This window comes from Salmo salar, chromosome 01 (assembly GCF_965601325.2).
Source record: "Salmo salar chromosome 01, fSalSal1, whole genome shotgun sequence".
NCBI classification, from domain to species: Eukaryota; Metazoa; Chordata; class Actinopteri; order Salmoniformes; family Salmonidae; genus Salmo; species Salmo salar.
In genome coordinates, this window is record NC_138291.1 from 72192714 (window position 1) to 72212669 (window position 19956).

Sequence of the window (19956 nt, forward strand, 5' to 3'; positions counted from 1 at the left end):
GTCATGCTGTTTGTATGTGGCTGCTATGAAAGTGAACTCTATTTGTGTGTGATCAGGGGTGTATTCATTCCGGTGATTTTATTGAAAGTTTTTTAAATGGAAGCAAACAGAACGAAATGGGGATAAACATACCTGAAAATATTGTTTGCAACTGTTGGACAAATGATTACGCCCTAGATCATCTAGATGCAGGCAAGAGTGTGAAAGGCGGTATTGAAAGTGTCATTGCCTGTCACCTTGATTACTCAAATTTCTCTTGACCTGTGCACCTATAGTATGTTGTAAACTTTCATTCATAGGCTAGGTTGTAGCAACCTCATGCTGTGTATAGGGAACATTTGAGTATCATGTAGTAGCCTATACCTATCGATGTTCCATTGAGCTGGGTGAATGGAATATGAATGACAGTCATCCAAAATGCTGTAATATAAGTATGCCATGCTCATTAAAAAAATCTCTTAAACGGCACAGAACGCCACACATATGCTGCACATAAATTTGGCATATCTGCATTCACAATCTTGCTTCTTCTCCTTCACCCTCAAGGCCCACCTCTATCCTTATGCAGTACCTTAAGAAAGTATTCGCACCCCTTGACTTTTTCCACATTTTGTTGTGTTACAGCCTGAATTCAAAATTGATGAAATATATTTACACACAATACCCCATAATGTCAAATTGAAAACCTATTTTTAGACATTTTTCCAAATGTATTGAAAATTAAACATAGAAATATGTCATTTACATAAGTATTCACACACCTGAGTCAATACTTTGTAGAAACACCTTTGTCAGCCATTACAGCTGTGAGTCTTTCTGGGTAAGTCTGTTAGAGCTTTCCACACCTGGATTGTGCAACATTTACAAAATTCTTTGAGCTCTGTCAAATTGGTTATTGATCATTGCTAGACAACCATTTTCATGTTTTGCCATAGATTTTCAAGTAGATTTAAGTCAAAACTGTTACTCGGCCACTCAGGAACATTCACTGTCTTCTTGGTAAGCAACTTCAGCGTAGATGTGGCCTTGTGTTTCAAGTTATTATCCTGCTGAAAGCTGAATTCATCTCCCAGTTTCTGGTAGAAAGCAGACTGAACCAGGTGTTCTTCTAGGATTTTGCCTGTGCTTACAGTAGCTCAATTCCTCAAAGGGATATTCAATGTCTGCTTTTTTACCCATCTATCAATGGGTGCCCTTCTTTGCGAGGCATTGGAAACCTCCCTGGTCTTTGTGGTTGAATCTGTGTTTGACATTCACTGCTCGACTCCGTTTGGTACAGAGCTGAGGTAGTCAAAAAAATCATGTTAAACTCCATTATTGCAACTTGTTACGCACATTATGTGACTTGTTACGCACATATTTATTCCTGAACTTATTAATGGCTTGCCATAACAAAGGGGTTGAATGCTTATTGACTCAAGACATTTCAGCTTTTGATTTTTATTTAATTTGTAAAAAAAAAAATGTGTGTAAGCCAGTCGCACAAAATCTATATTTAATTCATTTTCAATTCAGGCTGTAACACAACAAAATGTGGAAAAATGTATACTTTCTCTCTCAATCTCTTCTCCCAATGCAACATTGGTGTAGTAGTCTAACACAGAGTCTGGTCTATCTGTAGGCAAAGCCATCCACGCATTTGGGAATGGGACAGACGTGGGAGTGTGGCAGCCCATGCCTCCAGTGCAGACCACCACCTCCACCACCACTCCTTCCCAGAAGGCTAAGGACCGCTCCTCCAACTCACTGGATGCCGCCACAAACACCAACCATCTCAACACAGGAGACGAGTCCCTTTACCACTTCTGTGGCAGCTTGCAGGTGAGGGCTCTAGCAGCTATGACACACAGTGAGAAGTGATTTCATGCCCCATGGATCTCCTGTCCTGGGGGCCTACGGCCCAGCATCTAATCTTAGGGAACTATTTTAAGATGGCACTGGCTTAATTTAAGCAATATTGATTTAATGAGGTAGAACAAATCTGTAGAGTATTCAGCTAGCACATTTGGTTCCTTGAAAGTTGGTTCTGAGAACAAAGCCATAAGTTTCCTGACTGGTAAAACGTAATATTTTTTAAACATTTTGATAACAGAAGTGACATTTTTGCATATTGTGGGAACGTTTATTCTTAGGTTGCAGGGAGGTTCTGAGAAAGTTTTACTCTGGTTCCTTGAAGGTTTTCCTAACGCTCTGAGAATGGAAATTATAGATTATTTTGAGGTTTTTGAATAACTTCCTTAAAACTTTCATTAATGTTTTAATACAACTTTTAATAACACTGCTAGCTTATTTAGGGTTAACCTCTTTGAACTCCAAGCACAGATAGGATACACGGAAATGAATTTCCTTAGGCATTAATCATGCAAACACATTTCTTTTTTATTGTGACACGGCATCAGTGAGATTCAAAACTATAATCTTCTATTCTCATGGAATTATTCCACTTCGCCACCAGAATGGAGCTAACATGCCATGTTTATTTATGCATACAAAGCTGTTCATTTTAGTCTATTCAAACAGAACTCATTTAGAAGGAAACAAGCATTTATTAAGATCAGGTGTGGCCAATTAGTGGGCGAGGCCAACACACCTGAACACACTTAACGAGATAGAGGATAGAGAGGTTTGTTGATGCTGAGAATGGAATGTATATGTTTTTAAATAACATTCTTAGAACGTTCTATGAAAGTTACTAAAGTTTTCTTGTCGTTTTTATGGAAAGTTTTCTTATGGAAAGTTCTCAGAACAATTGGAGAACATGACTTTAAATAGAACCATGAGGAAACATGTAGGAAACGTTATGCTGAAGTACTGAAATTCACACAAAAGAACGTTGTTTCTTCACGTTCTTGGAACAATTTGAGAACTTGAATTAGCAATATAGAGTGGGAAAGCGGCCATGCGTTTTGACAATTAATAGACACTGCAGTACATAAAACCTAATAAAAACATATGTCTTGTCCAGGACCAGAGTCTGCGCAGACCGGTGCGCCATAGCCAATCAGTAGGCCTATATGCAAATAAGCCATTTGCCACCCGACCTGCCATCATTCCCTTTGAACTGGACTGTGTGTTTACAGGCAGTAGCAACAGTGTGACATTAGATCATTAGAACGCATTCACCAAAAGCCACAAAATAAACCTGAATGGATTTCTGCAAATATGTAAATACCACAGGAATCCTCTTACATTTGGCAACTTCACAGTCCTATTGATCAAATAACCATGACAAGGTAGGCTATTTCTCCCTTAGTTGCCTATGCACATCAACAACAACAAGATCAACAACTAATGCTTGCCAGAGTGAGATGAGATAAAATCTAACTAGGGAACATTAAATAAATCCTCTCAAAAGTTTTCAGCTAGTTTGACATCAAAATTGCACTGATCAACAATGGGGAATAGCAGCCTGCTCGTCCTTCTGCAGTTTGCCTGCCAATGCATGCTTTCCCAAGCTATGTTTTGATAACTGAATGGGAAATTGCCTGCCTGCCCATTTATTTTATCGATGCCAATTATATTTGATTGACAAATAAGATATATGCTAACTGTGGATAACAGTCCTTCAAGCTAGTTAGCTAGCAAAGCGATTCACAGCTGTAGCCACCAAAATAAGTTGGTCACTCACCCACTCCTCCAATGACTTGATATCCTCCCAGCAACTAGTTAGCCAGCTAACGTAAGGCTCCATGTTTTTAGCTTGCTAAATAAATAGCTAGCTACATAAATAGATACGCTAGCCCAGGGGTGTCAAACTCAATCAACACACAGGCCAAATTGAAAAAACACATTGAATTCCCAGGCAAGACATAGCTTATTCATTTTTACAAAACAAAAAAAAACTGTCCATTGTTTTATTAGAATAAATATGGCCCTTTATAATGTCCACTTATGTACATAGGATGCTCTATATAGTATTTTTACATATTGTGTATTGTAGTTGTAATAGAGCTACATGTTTCTCCTTTGCATTGTCTTTTGTTGCAGTTTTTTTTTTTTTGGGGGGGGGTATTCATTGTCAAGCTTTAAAAACCAAAGCCAGACTACAACATTTTAGTAGCCTAGCTAGGACTGTGGCATGTGTCTGTACACTTTCCCTCTGCTGCGCAGGACATGGGACACAGGACAGCATTACAATCGAAGTTGAGTCACCGATGGGAGCGTGGTAATTTCATAAAGTAGATGACTCAACTGTTGACTCATTTATACTAATTTATGTGTGTCCTAGTTGGTCCACAGGGCTTGTTTGACACATGTGCACTAGCCTATTATCCACATTATGACTGACTTGAGATCATTGCCCTTTGATTGCATTCCCGGCCTTAGTTACAGTCGTCCGTTTTTGTTAAAAATATTGAGTAATTGAAACTGAAACAGTGCGTGCCGAATGGGTGTTTATGCTGAAGTACTGACATTTCCACAGAAGAACGTGGTTTCTTAACGTTCTCTGAACTATTTGAAAACATTCCCAATGTCAAAACAGTTGGAGAACGTTCCAATAACATTAATGAAATAATTAAATGCCAAGAAAATAACGTTTTTTGTTAAGTTCCTTAAATGTGCAGAGAATTTTCCAAAACCAAGCAACTATCCTACACCATTCCCAGAAAGTTGTGGGAAGGTTGTACGCAAAATAACCACAGGACAACCACACTCTCACCCAACTCTGAGAAACATATGGTTCTAAGAACATTATATGCTAGCTGGGTAGCCCTTTTGAGAACCAATACTGCTTTTTTTCAGCAGAGCCTGCATTAACTTGTAATGGACTAACAGTTGTATAGGAGTCTGAGGCACATATATTGAATTGTTATCCTTGCCTATTAGTGCTATAGCTAGACACTGAGTGGAGTCATTCTCATAGCTAGACACTGTCCTTCAGTCAGTCAGCACATCCTGCTACACACTGCAGCTCAAACACTCACTCCAACAGCAGACACACTAGATGTACTTCATCACATGCACAGCATACACACACTCTAGCGCCCTGGAGAATCACACATGACCAGTGTGCAGGCTTCATTCACCTCGGTAAAAAAGGCACGGTGGTGTCACCGACAAGGTGACGTGTGGTCTGATCTAAATGTCACCTACTGCCACCCAGCTCCCATTAACATGGATGACCGCTAGCCTGACCGCCAGCCAGCCGACCCCTCGCCTGATGAGGTCCTGCGTCCCTGGCTGCTCGGCCTGCACCATTTGATAGGGCATTCATATGCTAATGGTACAGATTAGGATATATTACCCAGATTGATCTGGATGGGAGATAGTGTGCAGGCCCAGGGGTGGAGCGGGGGTTATCTCTGTGATGATGTCCTGGCTTAGATGACCTGCTGGAGATGGATCTTACATTTACATCAGGGGACAGAGACTTGTGCTGTATCAGAGCGCACTGTTAGGATGGTTGATGGTTATTAAGATTAACATCTAAGATTGTACCTTGATCAGTGTGAATGGCTTCAACAAAGCAAACCCAGTTGTACATTAGCAATGTGATATAACTGACACTAATGTTCAGACTTGGGAAGCTCACAGTATTAGGTCTGTCCAGAGTTCTGTCATAGATACACACATTCTCTAATCAAATGAAAGTGCTCACTTTGCAAGGACACACACATCACACAACACACAAGTGCAGGAGGCAATCATCCTTCCCACACAGATGCGCATGCAAAACTATTGTATGGTTTTAGCAAATGTGTATTTATCTCACATCACACACACACCACAAACACACACACACACACACAACACATACACACTAAGCTGATAATGAGGCTGGTGTATTGGCGAGTTAGTGCTGTTGGCGCTGTGCGCGTGGCGTGTCAAGCTGAAGTTAATGAGAGTGTGTGTTCCTGTATTAGCCCTGTTTGCTCTGGAGCGTGTGTTGAGCAGGAACGGCTGTCGGAGGCAGACAAGCTCTTTCTAATCACACACTCAGGGGACGGGCCTGTCAGAACACTCACTCCTCTCTCCTCTCCTCATCGATTACAAACCCTCTATACTGGCACTGGCAGACAGCTGTAGCACTTGTGAAAAACCAATGACTCAGGACCCCACTAGACTTCTAGTCAAAAGACAACTTTGGAACTTCCCACGTAAGCAGCTAGCAATATGTTTTTTTTTGTCTTTCATTTTATATATTTTCGCAAATCAAATTTAGCTCTACTGTGTATACCTCAAACTGCCAGGAAGTAATTTTTTTCATTCTCTTTGTGACCTTAAGCTTCAAACTGAATTAGGAAGGGTTCTCTTTGTCTTGTATCCGGTGAGAGCGATTTTCCTCTCTTTGTGTGGATTGAAAGTGGCACAGGCAGAAATGCCTTTTGTCCCACATCAGAGATTCAACAAAGTCAGGTGGCTCCCAGCATATCTCAGCACCAGGAACAATAGCAAGGAGAGTCTGTTGTGTTGCTGCTGAGCCCAGCAGGGCCTGTAGCGCTCCCCAACCTGGGCCTGACAGTTAAGAGCAGCAAAACAGATTATTCACTGTGAACCACAGAGGTGATTCAGTTTTACTTATGAATAGTTAACTCAATTGAAAATGGCTTAGCTGCCTTTAGACAAGTCTGTATCAAACATATTCAAACAGCATTTCTGCATCAACATCGCCAGTGGGTGAAACTGGTTATAAAGACAGGTTGTATTTTGGTATTTGGTATTTTATTAGGATCCCCAAAGCAGCAGCTACTCTTCCTGGAGTCCACACAAAACATGAAACATGACATAATACAGAACATGAATAGACAAGAACAGCTCAAGGATAGAACTATATAAATTGTTATAGAACATTTTTTACTTGGTTATAATCTGGTTACAGGTTATTGGTATTCAACACCCTACACATACATACGCATGTACTCGCAAAGGATACAGGTCTGATTCTCCTCCGTTCCCCATGAAATCCCGTAGATAATGCATGCTGATGTATGAAACAATAACAGCATGCCCAGTCAAGCTGATTGATGGTTTAGGCCAGCGGGAGAGAAATTAATTGTGCGACAGCTCTGGATTCCATTCAGTGGGCAATGACAAACATCTCTAATTTCCCTCTACTGTGTCCCATCCAACTCCCACTACAGCCAAATCCACACACCCTCACACTGTCTTCTACACTCCCACATTACACTGATCAGGACTAGTTATCAGTCTAACTTGAATTGCCAAGTTGGTTGGTCTTAATGTGTTTTCTTCACAAAGTACATATTACTCCACATAAACACTTCGTAATAGTCCAGAGTCGCTGAATTACTGCATTATCATGCCTGCCCTGTGCCATATTCCCCATGGCTCTAGGGGTAATACTTGCAGTAACATTTATACTGAACAAAAATATAAACGCATCATGGAAAGTGTTGGTCCCATGTTTCATGAGATGATATAAAAGATCCCAGAAATGTTCCATATGCACAAAAAGTTAGTGTAATTGAGCATTTATCCTTTGCCAAGATAATCCTGACAGGTGTGGCACATCAAGAAGCTGATTAAACAGCATGATCATTACACAGGTGCACCTTGTGCTGGGGACAATAAAAGGCCACTCTAAAATGTGCAGTTTTGTCACACAACACAATGCAACAGATGTCTCAAGTTTTGGGGGAATTGGCATGCTGACTACAGGAATGTCCACCAGAGCTGTTGCCAGAGAACTGAATGTTCATTTCTCTACCATAAACTACCTCCAGCTTACTTTTAGAGAATTTGGCCGTACGTCCAACTGTCCTCACAAACGCAGACCACGTGTAATCACGTTAGGCCAGGACCTCCACATCCAGCTTCTTCATTTCTGTCTGTAATAAAGCCCTTTTGTGGGGAAAAATTACTTCTGATTGGCTGGGCCTGGCTCCCCAGTGGGTGGGCCTATGCCCTTCTAGGCCCAACCATAACTGCGCCACTGCCCAGTCATGCGAAATCCATAGATTAGGGCCTAATTTATTTATTTTAATTGACTGATTTCCTTATAGTGAAATTGTTGCATGTTGCGTTCATAATTTTGTTCAGTATATTATACTGTCAGACCTACACACACACACACACACCACACACACACACACACACACACACACACACACACACACACACACACACACACACACACACACACACCACACACACACACACACACACACAGTTTTTTCTAGCTCCCACTAAATGGAAAACGGTAAGTATTGTAAAGCATTAGAGCGACTGGCTCACATAGGGCACTGAACGCAACCCTGTCATGTAAATCATCACTTTTGTTTCACTGTTGACAAAAGCAGTTTCCCTTCAAGGTCTTTGTCCACTTGAGGCCCTGTGAATACCAGATGACTGGCCTCATCATACGACATTACCTAGAGCAGCCAAGCTGTTGTTCGAGGCACATAAATAAAAGGTTTTAGAAGTGGAAAAGCGCTGAGATTTAACTGGGATCAGAGACGTTTCCTCATACAACCTGGTCCGGGAAGTCATCTGTAACAACTGAATCGAAAAACTGTAAGAGCATCAATGGCGACATGTATGTCAGTAGAAAATGGTCCTGTATGGCTCAGTTGGTAAAGGATGGCACTTGCAATGCCAGGATTGTGGGTTTGATTCCCGCGGCCACCCATACGAAAAATGTATGCACACATGACTAAGTCACTTTGGATAAAAGCTCCTGTTGAATGGCATATGTATTTTATATTATTCCAAAGCAACAAATCACTGATGTTGAGCACTACCCATGGTTCATCACTGTTTACAATCACTTAGACGAGCGCATAAATTCCTGCTACACACAGTATGGTGATTTTGACCATGTTTCTCTTGGTTTTACAGGCACAGAAACTGAAGTCTAACATCTCAATCGATGGGGTGCTTTGCGTGGTAAGTGGAGAGCATAGTTTGATTATGCTAATGAACTTTGTTTGAGAAAAAAATATTAATCTAACTTTAAGCCATAACTATCAACTCACAATTCATCATGACTAAGACCATGAGGTTGTCCTGACCGTACGGCCTATCCAGAAAATGTGAGTAGGTCCTACCTAATCAGTCGGGATCTATGTAAAACTATGTATGAACAGTAGTGTAGATTTTCAATTAAGAGGAAAGATTAAGGTAATTACTACTTGGACCCTAACCTCATGACACAGACCCACATAAGGAAGTCAAGGCGACCCCTTCTGCACACATGCCCATGGTCTTTGTAGTCCTCGGGGCTGAAATGTGAGCATTGCTTATCTAGTGCTCTTCAAAGTTCAGTAAATGTCATTGTACATAATAAAGCTGCATTATTCCATGGAGTGACATTTAAGGAGGCAGTGGCAGGTTCAAACAGCCTGAGAAGACATGGCCCCTTTTCAGCTCAGCAATTCATTAGTGCATCAAAGAGCTTTTCATCTCACCTCCAAAGCAACACATGGATATGACAGAGCCACCCTGGCATTTTAGTTCTCAAAACAAGCTTATTTTTTTTTACTTTCCAGTCTAGTCTGCCAATTTAATCACATATTTGTGGTGTTATTAAGACTTTCTAATTTGGTTTGGATTATGTCACCTTTCTCTAATTGAAAATGTGTATTTGATATAGTGTTGGGGCGTGTAGCCCCAAGAGATCACAAATGTGGACACTTTAAATGCAGGTTTTTGATGCAACCAGGGAAAAACTGATCGTTATGATTTGTCAAATTGTTTCAATTCTCTGTCCCTCCCTCCACAGGACCCACAGATCGACGACCCCGGTATATCCAACTCCATCTCCAGGAATTCAGCCGGGCTGCCGTCATCTCAGGCACACCTATACTCACTGCTGCTCCTGTTGGCCGCGCTGCTACACTGCACCCTGGCAGCACTCTACCCCACAGCAGTCTTGTAGCCATGCTGCATTTCGAAAACATGGACAGACTCAATTTGTATAAATAAGAAATGATATTCTCTGTTCCCAGTACACCTGTTGTATTTTTCTTTCCCTTCTCTCTGATTCCTTTTTTAATTCTAGTTTGAAGAAGCATTACGTTGAAGTGTGCTAAAGTGATCTCAGTGTAACTCAGTTTTGCTCTGTTTTCTCTCGTTTTTGTTTTATGAAGGGAAAAGCTTCTATGTCGGTCACTGGGCGATCATGAGAATGCATTGCTACATTCAAATACACAATGGCTGGTGGCTTTTGGGCAGTTCCTGGTACGAGTCCTTCACATGGGATCTAATGTATTAATAATGGTATTGTCATTAAGCAGGCGCTTTTATCTAAGTGAGTTTGTGTGTTGAGGCTGAGGCAAAAATTCCCCATCACTTTGATCGCAATGGTTTACATGAGGCAGCTTTTTCAATATATCTCTTGTGTGGCGTGCGTGTGTGTTTTGATATGGTGTCTGCCATCCTTTCACATTTGAGAAGAAAGAATTTGAAGATGTGGATGGGGCTATGTTGGCACAGAGCTCAGGCAGTATAGACGGTTAGACCACAGAACCTTGGCTTTAGAACCTTTGATTTACAGTAAAATGGCTACAGAACCCCGTGTTCTGTTGGGTGCCACATTTGTGTCACCAACTCAGCCTGCTGCAGCAAAACACACATATTAAGAACTCACGTTGACATTGTAGCTCAGGCTCATACATGCATGCAAAAAGCACACGCGCAAAGACCAGCACACACATACAGTACACACTCACGCCCACATGTAAAGGCTCCCTAAAATGTACATGGAGCTATTTGAGTGTTGGGTTGGGTGATATGGTGATTGTACATGGTGGAATTGGACATTGTTTTGGTCTTTCAAAGTAGTTTGACATATTTTCTCTATACTGGATGAAAGGGAGGAATGGATGTAGGGTTTCTGGTAGACACATTCCTACCTGAATGAGTTTGTGAGCGCTGGACTCTAACTGCTCTGTAAGCATCGTAAAGAGCTGTGGAGCTCTTGGCAACAGCCGTACAGATGATGACTTTAAGAATTGTATCAGCTCACGAGAGATTGATTCTCATGATCAAAGCTTTATTGTATGACACTGTAATTACACACAATTATTCAATAGACTAGCATACATCTGCTCAATGTGTTGTCATATTGCCTTTACAATAAAACTGTCAATCTTATTGGAGCGAAGGCTTATAAATAACGATTGGCATCTGAGTCCAGCTGACGCAGAACATGTGACTCTTGTATGTATATTGTAGCATTTTGTATGTCTCCTGAGAATTGCTGAGAAAGTATCAACCTTGTAACATAATCATATTTAACTCTCAAATGAAATGTGCAAATAAAAAGATACATTTGAAGTAATAATTTGCTCATGTGGACCACCCAACACAGTCACCTCACACTTACATGTGGCATGTGCAGCCAATTACTTTAGCCTTTGGACATTTTAAAGCATTTATGACATGCTGCTTGGGTTCGTGTGGCTTTTCAAAACATAATATATATTACATGTTATTTACTGGGCATTAAAATGATATATGTATGTACTTGATTGAAACAGTAATTGGACTAGAAATGTCTGATTATAATCTTCTGTTCAGGAGCATTGTGAGCAATTTGATCAGATTCAGATTCCCTATAAAATACATCAAATTAAACAATAGCATTTTTGTTTTACAGCAAGATACATATTTGCCCCGATACGTATAAAGGAACTAATGTAAATGAAGATATCAATGTAGCTCTCCTATTGTTTTTCCTGAGCAAACAAATATTCTACCAATTTTATCAGATTCAGATTTCCTATAAAATACATCAAATTAAACAATAGCATTTTTGATTTACAACAAGCTACATACTTGCCCACAAACATATGAAGGAACTAATGTAAATTAAGATATCAATGTAGCTCTCCTATTGTATTTCCTAAGCAAACAAATATTCTACCACAGTTACATTTATGCTGTTGCCTAAATATGATATTGTTTTTTGGTAAATACCCTGTTATTTTTCTATCTTTTACTATTTTGGCCTTAATTTATTAAGCTGCTACATCCGGCACAAGTAAGGAGCATATAGGACCGTACACAGAGGTTAAAGTTCATAATATCGCATGGTTGATAGGAAATGCAATAAAGGATATAGACTATCATTTGATCTATGGAGGCAGCTGGGTGGTTTAACACATTGGTATCTGCAGTTGGATTGCTGATATTTCACAGAGACAGAGGATGAATGTGTTGGAATCTGTGGGGGAGGGAGGATAACGAGCCCACTAAGTGGCAGGTGAAGACATAAAATACCCCAAGAGTATTTGTATTCATCTGCATCACATTGGTTGTTTAACTAAAAGAAAACGAACTGCAATGTTTATACCGATTGGAAACAAACAATCCCTCAGCTATCCACGTTACTTCATAGCTTGTGAAAATGTACAATCTATTGTATAAAATGATAATTAAAATGTTGACTCATCCAACAGTGAGGTTGTTTTTTTTTTTTTATTCCTTAGGGGGTTGTTCTGTGGCCTGTTATAACCCTGTTTTGCTGGCTGGCTGGCTGGGAGAGAGAGAGAGAGAGAGAGAGAGAGAGAGAGAGAGAGAGAGAGAGAGAGAGAGAGAGAGAGAGAGAGAGAGAGAGAGAGAGAGAGAGGAGAGAGAGAGAGAGAGAGAGAGAGAGAGAGAGAGAGAGAGGCAAACACAGAGAACAGTAAGAGAGAGAAACATACACAGGCATTCCAATTCAGGTATTTCTTTCCACTAATTGGTCTTTTGACCAATCACATCAGCTCTGAAAAAGATCTGATGTGATTGGTCAACGCAGCCATAGAGAGTCCTGATTCAAGTAAGGTGAACCTGTCTGCATAAATAGACATGTGTAGCCATTGTCTGGTACCTGAGAATGAACTGTGTGAGCTGTGGAATCTGGAGCTGTGCTGAAAAGACTGACCACATAATAGTTTATCTATGACATGCTGAGATGAAGAGCGGTTCCAGATGAGGACATCAGCCTTGGCTTTACCATGTCAGATAAACAGCTCACATGTTACCAGGACATTGAGGAAAATGTCTGACCATGTCAAAGGAAAACATTCTCTTCGTGTCACGAATCAAACATTCATTTTTATTTTTTATTTTTTTCACCTTTACTTAACCAGGTAGGCCAGTTGAGAACAAGTTCTCATTTACAACTGCGACCTGGCCAAGATAAAGCAAAGCAGTGCGACAAAAAACAACAACACAGAGTTACACATAAACACACGTACAGTCAATAACACAATAGAAAAATCTATGTACAGTGTGTGCAAATGTAGAAGAGTAGGGAGGTAAGGCAATTGTCACAGCAGTCGTAAAATGGAGACCAAGACGCAGCGTGGATTGTGCTCATTTTAAAACTCTTTAATGAACACACTTGACAAATTAACAAACGACCAACACAGTCCCGTCAGGTACACTAGACTAGATGGAAAACAACTACCCACAACCCCAAAGGAAAAGCAGGCTGCCTAAGTATGGCTTCCAATCAGAGACAACGAAAGACACCTGCCTCTGATTGGAAACCATACCCGGCCGAACATGAAAACCAACACATAGAAAATGATAACTAGAAAAAACCCACATAGAAACAGAAAACCCAAAATACCTACAAAACAAACCCCCCCTGCCACGCCCTGACCACTCTACTATGGCAAATGACCTCGTTCACTGGTCAGGACGTGACAGCAATAAATAGGCCGTAAAGGCAAAATAATTACAATTTAGCATTACCACTGGAGTGATAGATGTGCAGATGATGACGTGCAAATAGAGATACTGGGGTGCAAAAGAGCAAGAGGATAAATAACAATATGGGGATGAGGTAGTTGGGTGTGCTATTTACAGATTTGCTGTGTACTGGTACAGTGATAAGTACGCTGCTCTGACAGCTGATGCTTAAAGTTAGAGAGGAGATATAAGAAAGTTCATAAGAAACAAGAAAGTTCTGAAAATGTTTGACTGTTCCCTGGACCTGGGCCTAGATTAGGGAACATTCTCAGAACACCTCTGGACAAATTCAAGTCAATCCCACTTGAAATACTCTAGGAACAAAACATGAATCCAAAAACAGATAAGCTTCAATGCACAAATACAGAAAAATGGACAATACTGAGAAGGGAGGGTCAATTTCATGCATGCACTTTTCCACAATGGAGCAGGAAATAGTATGTAATGGCTGTATGGCCTTTCTCTGGACATCATACTAGGAGGGGGTTGTTTAGCTGGAATGGGGTAGAAAGACAGCCAACGGGGTTGACCTTTCAAATCCCACAGATTAGGGAACGCCTCATAATTATTACATCACATGTTGTTACATAGTTTTTTCTGAAATCAACTCAAAATGTCACTGGTGTGGTTGTTTCAACAGTATACCAGCTGGTACTTCATGTAAGTATGTTTCTTGTAGGCATTTTCTTAATGGACAGAAATAATGAATCTGAGACAATATGTTAGAACATGTTATACAGACTTTGACAGAATGCAGCAGCAGCTGTGACAAACACAATGAAATGGGACTGTCTGAGGGATATTGAAAGGATGCACTGAAGATGTTCATGCTGGTTTGGTAGCGAGAATCAGCTCTTACAATTAAGTTAAAGTGTTTGGTTGATATGTGGCTTTTATATTCATCCAGTCCTCTTACAGAAGGCAAAACAACATACCCTAATCTCTAGTGGACAGACGCACGCAACATTGATCGAGTATCTGAAGTGATTTTGCAAGATTTAAATTCTGGATTTCTGAGAATAATATGTATCAGCTGAGGTTGAATGGAATGTGTTTCAAAGAATAACACCAATGTTATATAACCAGGGATCCCATCACGCACAATATTTCCAATCATATACTGTAAAAGAGAATAGATGGAAATGGCATGGGCTAAAGGAGGATAATGCCCTTTCAGACAAACAGAAAATGTTTTATTAATGTCAAACAAATGCAATGCACAACCTTGAAATTAAAGCCCCCCAGCAAAAAGGGGAACAGTAAAAGAAAGATATTGAACATTAGTTCCCCTAAATGTAGGGAATAACATTTTTGATAGCGAGAGTAAAACTGCATTTTACATTGGAGATGTGCTTATTAAGAAGTTCGAAAAACTAGTCTATTGACACTAGCCTCTGCCGAAATGGATAGAGAGCCGGTGACGTAACTTCCGCTTTTGGATGTTAATAATGTGACACTCCATCTTAACTCCTCCTCCACATTTACTGGATTGGTTGAACAGTGCAGAAGAGAACCTATCCCGACAGTTTTTGTCTTCACGTCAAGACCAGTATGTAGGGGATCTAGTTTCAGCCGTTTCTTTTACGCCTGCTACGTTAGGTTAATTGACCTAACCTTGAGGAGGCTTCGATGGGGTTGAGGTCAGGGCTCTGTGCAGGCCAGTCAACTTCTTCCACACCGATCTCGACAAACCATTTCTGTATGGACATCGCTTTTTGCACGGGGGCATGGTCATGCTGAAACAGGAAGGGGCCTTCCCCAAACTGTTGCCACAAAGTTAGATGCACAGAATCGTCTAGAATGTCATTGTATGCTGTAGCGTTAAGATTTGCCTTCACTGGAACTAAGGGGCCTTGCCCCAACCATGAAAAACAGCCCCAATACGCATTGTGGCAGGTAGCGTTCTCCTGGCATCCACCAAACCTAGATTCCTCTGTCGGACTGCCAGATGGTGAAGCGTGATTCATTACTCCAGAGAATGTGTTTCCACTGCTCTAGAGTCCAATGGTGGCAAGCTTTACACCGCTCCAGCCTACGCTTGGCATTGTGCATAGTGATCTTAGGCTTGTGTGCAGCTCCTCGGCCATGGAAACCCATTTCATGAAGCCCCCAACGAACAATTCTTGTGCTGACGTTGCTTCCAGAGGCAGTTTGGAACTCGGTAGTGAGTGTTGCAACTGAGGACAGATTATATTTTCGCGACATGTGATTCAGCACTCAGCGGTCCTGTTCTGTGGGCTTGTGTGGCCTACCACTTCACGACTGAGGTGTTGTTGCTACTAGACGTTTCCACTTCACAATAACAGCACTTACATTTGACCGGGACAGCTCTAGCAGGGAAGAAAATTGACGAACTGACTTGTTGGAAACGTGTCACTCTATGAAGATGCCACTTTGAAAGTCACTGAGATCTTCAGTAAGGCCATTCTACTGAGAACTGCTGTGTGCTCGATTTTATACACCTGTCAGCAAAGGGTGTGGCTGAAATAGACGAATCCACTAACTTGAATTGGTGTCCACTTTTGTGTATATAGTGTATTCACCTCTTGACTTTTTCCACATTTAGTTGTGTTACAGCCTGAATTTAAAATTGATTACATTTTGATTTTTTTTGTCACTGGCCTGCACACAATATCTCATAATGTCAAAGTGAAATTATGTTTTTAGACATTTTTCACAAATGAATAACAAAAAATGAAAAGCTGAAATGTCTTGAGTCAGTAAGTATTCAAACTTTTTGTTTTGGCAAGCCTAAATAAGTTCAGGAGTAAAAATTTGCTTAACAAGTCATATAATAAGTTGCATGGACTCACTTAGTGTGCAGTGAATTTCAAACACAGATTCAACCACAAAGACCACAGAGGTGTTCCAATGCTTCGCAAAGAAGGGCAACTATTGGTAGATGGGTAAAAAAAAAAATAATGCAGAATATCCCTTTGAGCATGACGAAGTTATTCATTACACTTTGGATGGTGCATCAATATACCCAGTCATTCCAAAGAGAGGAAGGAAACCACTCAGGGATTTCACCATGAGGCCAATGGTGATATTAAAACAGTTACATCGTTTAATGGCTGTGATTGAAAACAGAGGATGGATCAACAACATTGTAGTTAATCCACAATACTAACCTAAATGACAGAGTAAGAAGAAGGAAGCCTGTACATAATACAAATATTCCAACATATGCATCCTGTTTGCAATAAGGGACTAAAGTAAAACCCCAAAATGTGTCAAAGAAATTAACTTTATGTCCTGAATACAAATCGTTATGTTTGGGGCAAATCCAACACAGCACATCACTGAGTCCCACTTTATATTTTCACGCATGGTTGCGGCTGCATCATGTTATGGGTACACTTGTCATCTCAAGGACTAAGAAGTTTTTTTGTTGATAAAAAAGAAACGGAATAGAACTAAACATAAGCAAATCCCATAGGAAAAGCTGGTTCAGTCTGCTTTCCAAAAGACATTGCAAGATAAATTCATCTTTCAGCAGAACAATAACCTAACACACAAGTCCAAATGCACACTGGAGTTGCTTACCAAGATGACATTGAATGTTCCCGAGTAGCCTAGTAACAGTTTTGACTTAAATCGGCTTGAAAATCTATGGCAAGACTTGAAAATGGCTGTCTAGAAAGGATCAACAATTAACTTGACAGAGCTTGAAGAATTTAAAAAGAATAATCTGTAAATATTGTACAATCCAGGTTTGCAAAGCTCTTAGAGACTTACCCAGAAAGACTCACAGTTGTAATCGCTGCCGAAGGTGATTTTAACATTGACACAGCGGTGTGAATAATTATGTAAATTAGATATTTATGTATTTAATGTTCAATACATTTGCAAACATTTCTAAAAACATGTTTTCACTTTGTCATTATGGGGTATTGCGTGATGGGTGAGACAAAAACAATTTAATCCAATTTAATCAGGTTGTAACACAAAATGTGGAATAAGTCAACGGGTATGAATACTTTCTGAAGGCACTCTAGCTCACTGAAAACCCCCACGGGCAGTTTATGTCATATGGACAAATGGTTTATGAATACTAATAAATGTTTAAGCTATAATTATTCCACTGTTTTATAATCCCTATGTAATTATGAGGCTAGTTTAGAATCGTACTGTATGCCCCTTCAAATTATGATATTGTAAAGATATACTGATCTAAATGATCGTGGGTCACAAATTAACTTGTAATTCTACATTAATGCATGGTAGGTCGTATGAGAAAATGTATAACTAATTGATTCAGATTAAACCCATTCCGATGGCATGAACCAGTGACACTACTCACTGGCAGAGTCTTGTACCAGGAAAGTTGTGACATAGAAGTCTCCCTCCCACACAGGCCAAAGAACCATACTTTCCCATCACTCTTACCATCTTTCCTATCTCATCAGATACTAATTTCTGTCACTATAGTTACTTTTTTCCCTTTCTCTTTGTTCTTGGTGAGGAGAAGGCCTCCTTTTGTTGTGGTGAAGAGCACTATTGACAGTGGTCAGGATTGGTTGATAGAAGAACCATTCTTCTCAAGCTTCGGAGCTGTGGGTGTAAGGGTCCAGGGGACAACCATGTGCTTTGTAACACGGCCGGCCCTGCTCAGTCATTTACCATAAGAAGTGGAAATTACCCACCGCAATTGTAACATAATACCATAAAGATTGAGGTCTGGAAGTGGCATCAATCATGTGAATGTGGGTCGGTTGACCCTGACCCTGAGGTGAGTGTGGCCGGCTGGTCAGGGTCCATTAAGAGGGAGAATGTGATGGGAGGAATGAAATGGTGTGAATGAGCGAGTACACTAGGAGATGCTACAGTTGCAGACACACTTCAAACATAATGGCAGCTAAGGGTGGCATACTGTATGTCAAAGCTACAGCATATTCACAGTAGAAATGCATATGCGTGTGTGACTTTCTCAATAAATGGGTGGGTGGAATAGACAAAAAAATGGCTGGTCCAATCAGTGCCCTCTGAGAAACAGAGAGTGAGTTTAGGCAAATATTGTCTATTATATTGACAAGATATTCAAGTGACCGCTCTAACAATGGAAATACATGTCCTCAAAGGGACCATTCTAGCCAATGAGATGGCAGATACGCGTCTGAACAACAGGACATAGAGGTAGATAAAGGACTCATCATGGGCATCTCCATTTTAAAGTTGTCAATTCTCTTCTTCTTCATTGGCTGATTGCTCCCAACTCATAGGAATCCCCACCCAGTTGACTACTTTAAAAAGGTGGAAGCCATCAATGGCGATGTCCATGCCAAAACTTATATCCATGATGAGTCCTCTATCTATCTCTATGACAACAGGCTCCGATATAGAAGTTGCAAAAATACCATGTGTCCACATATCAGTGCATTCGTAACAACTTAACCATTACGAAACTTCAATTAGATCAAATAAGCCCCAGGTAGTAAATTAGCAATTACATTTTGACGTCCATACAAAAATTCCTCACTTTGTGGGCTTATTTTTGTGGACAGATTTTGTGCGGAGTAAAACCTCTCGCTTCACCTCTTCCTCTCCGGCTTATGACAAAAAGCAATGTAGACAAATACTGTGCCATCTGATTGGTTGAAGGTAATCCAATTGTTGCCAAGTTAGTTTTGAAGAAGGCCCCTCAATACAGAGGTAGGCTCAAACTGCAAGGAGGAATGCCAGACTGATACGTGAATTGAAATAGAATGGTGAACGTAGAGATCAGGATTTATCAAACACATTGGTCAAATCAGATGTACACTATCCCTGATGCAGTGAAAAGAATAATAACATCTAAAAAAATATATAAGAAAGCTTTATGCTACATCTTCTTGAGTGCGGACCAATCACACCTTTTTAATTATCTGAATTCACCGGTTTAATGCACCAACCAAACTTCTGGGAGAGCCAGATGGTCCCCTTCTGATTAGTACATGTCCTCTTAATCAGAAATGACCGTTAAATGTCAAGCGCTTTACAACGCGCAATCAGATTGAATCCCAGCCTAGGTCTCTTTGGCTTTTTACTGTAAGAGTGGGACAGGAGACTCTGCAGTCTGCTTCTATTGATTGAGTTGTTAGCATGGAGTTAACTCCAACACAGACAGTCTTTTATCTTGAGAAAACCAGTTGTATTTAAAATGGCAGGAAAGTGCACCACTTATCTCTCTTTACTAATGGCGAAGACAGCATGAGTATCGACAGTATGCAGCCCTTTCATGTATCATTGGATGGTGGACTGTTAAGTTTGAACCTAGGGGAAATCTTTAAAGATCTACACTCCCCATGCCCTATCAAAATGTCTTCACAATTC

General features: G+C 40.5%; 1 protein-coding gene across 1 annotated transcript in view; it reads left to right on the forward strand.

Moving 5' to 3' along the window:
* LOC106607942 (GDNF family receptor alpha-1) overlaps positions 1-12359 on the forward strand; it is a 95707-nt gene extending 83348 nt beyond the window's left edge. Inside the window, exons 7-9 of the mRNA XM_014205442.3 lie at positions 1622-1821; positions 8800-8847; positions 9683-12359. Of these exons, the coding sequence (XP_014060917.1) occupies positions 1622-1821; positions 8800-8847; positions 9683-9838 (404 nt within the window). The 3' untranslated portion in view covers positions 9839-12359. The remainder of the gene's footprint in view (positions 1-1621; positions 1822-8799; positions 8848-9682) is intronic.
* The last annotated feature ends 7597 nt before the right edge of the window (positions 12360-19956 follow it).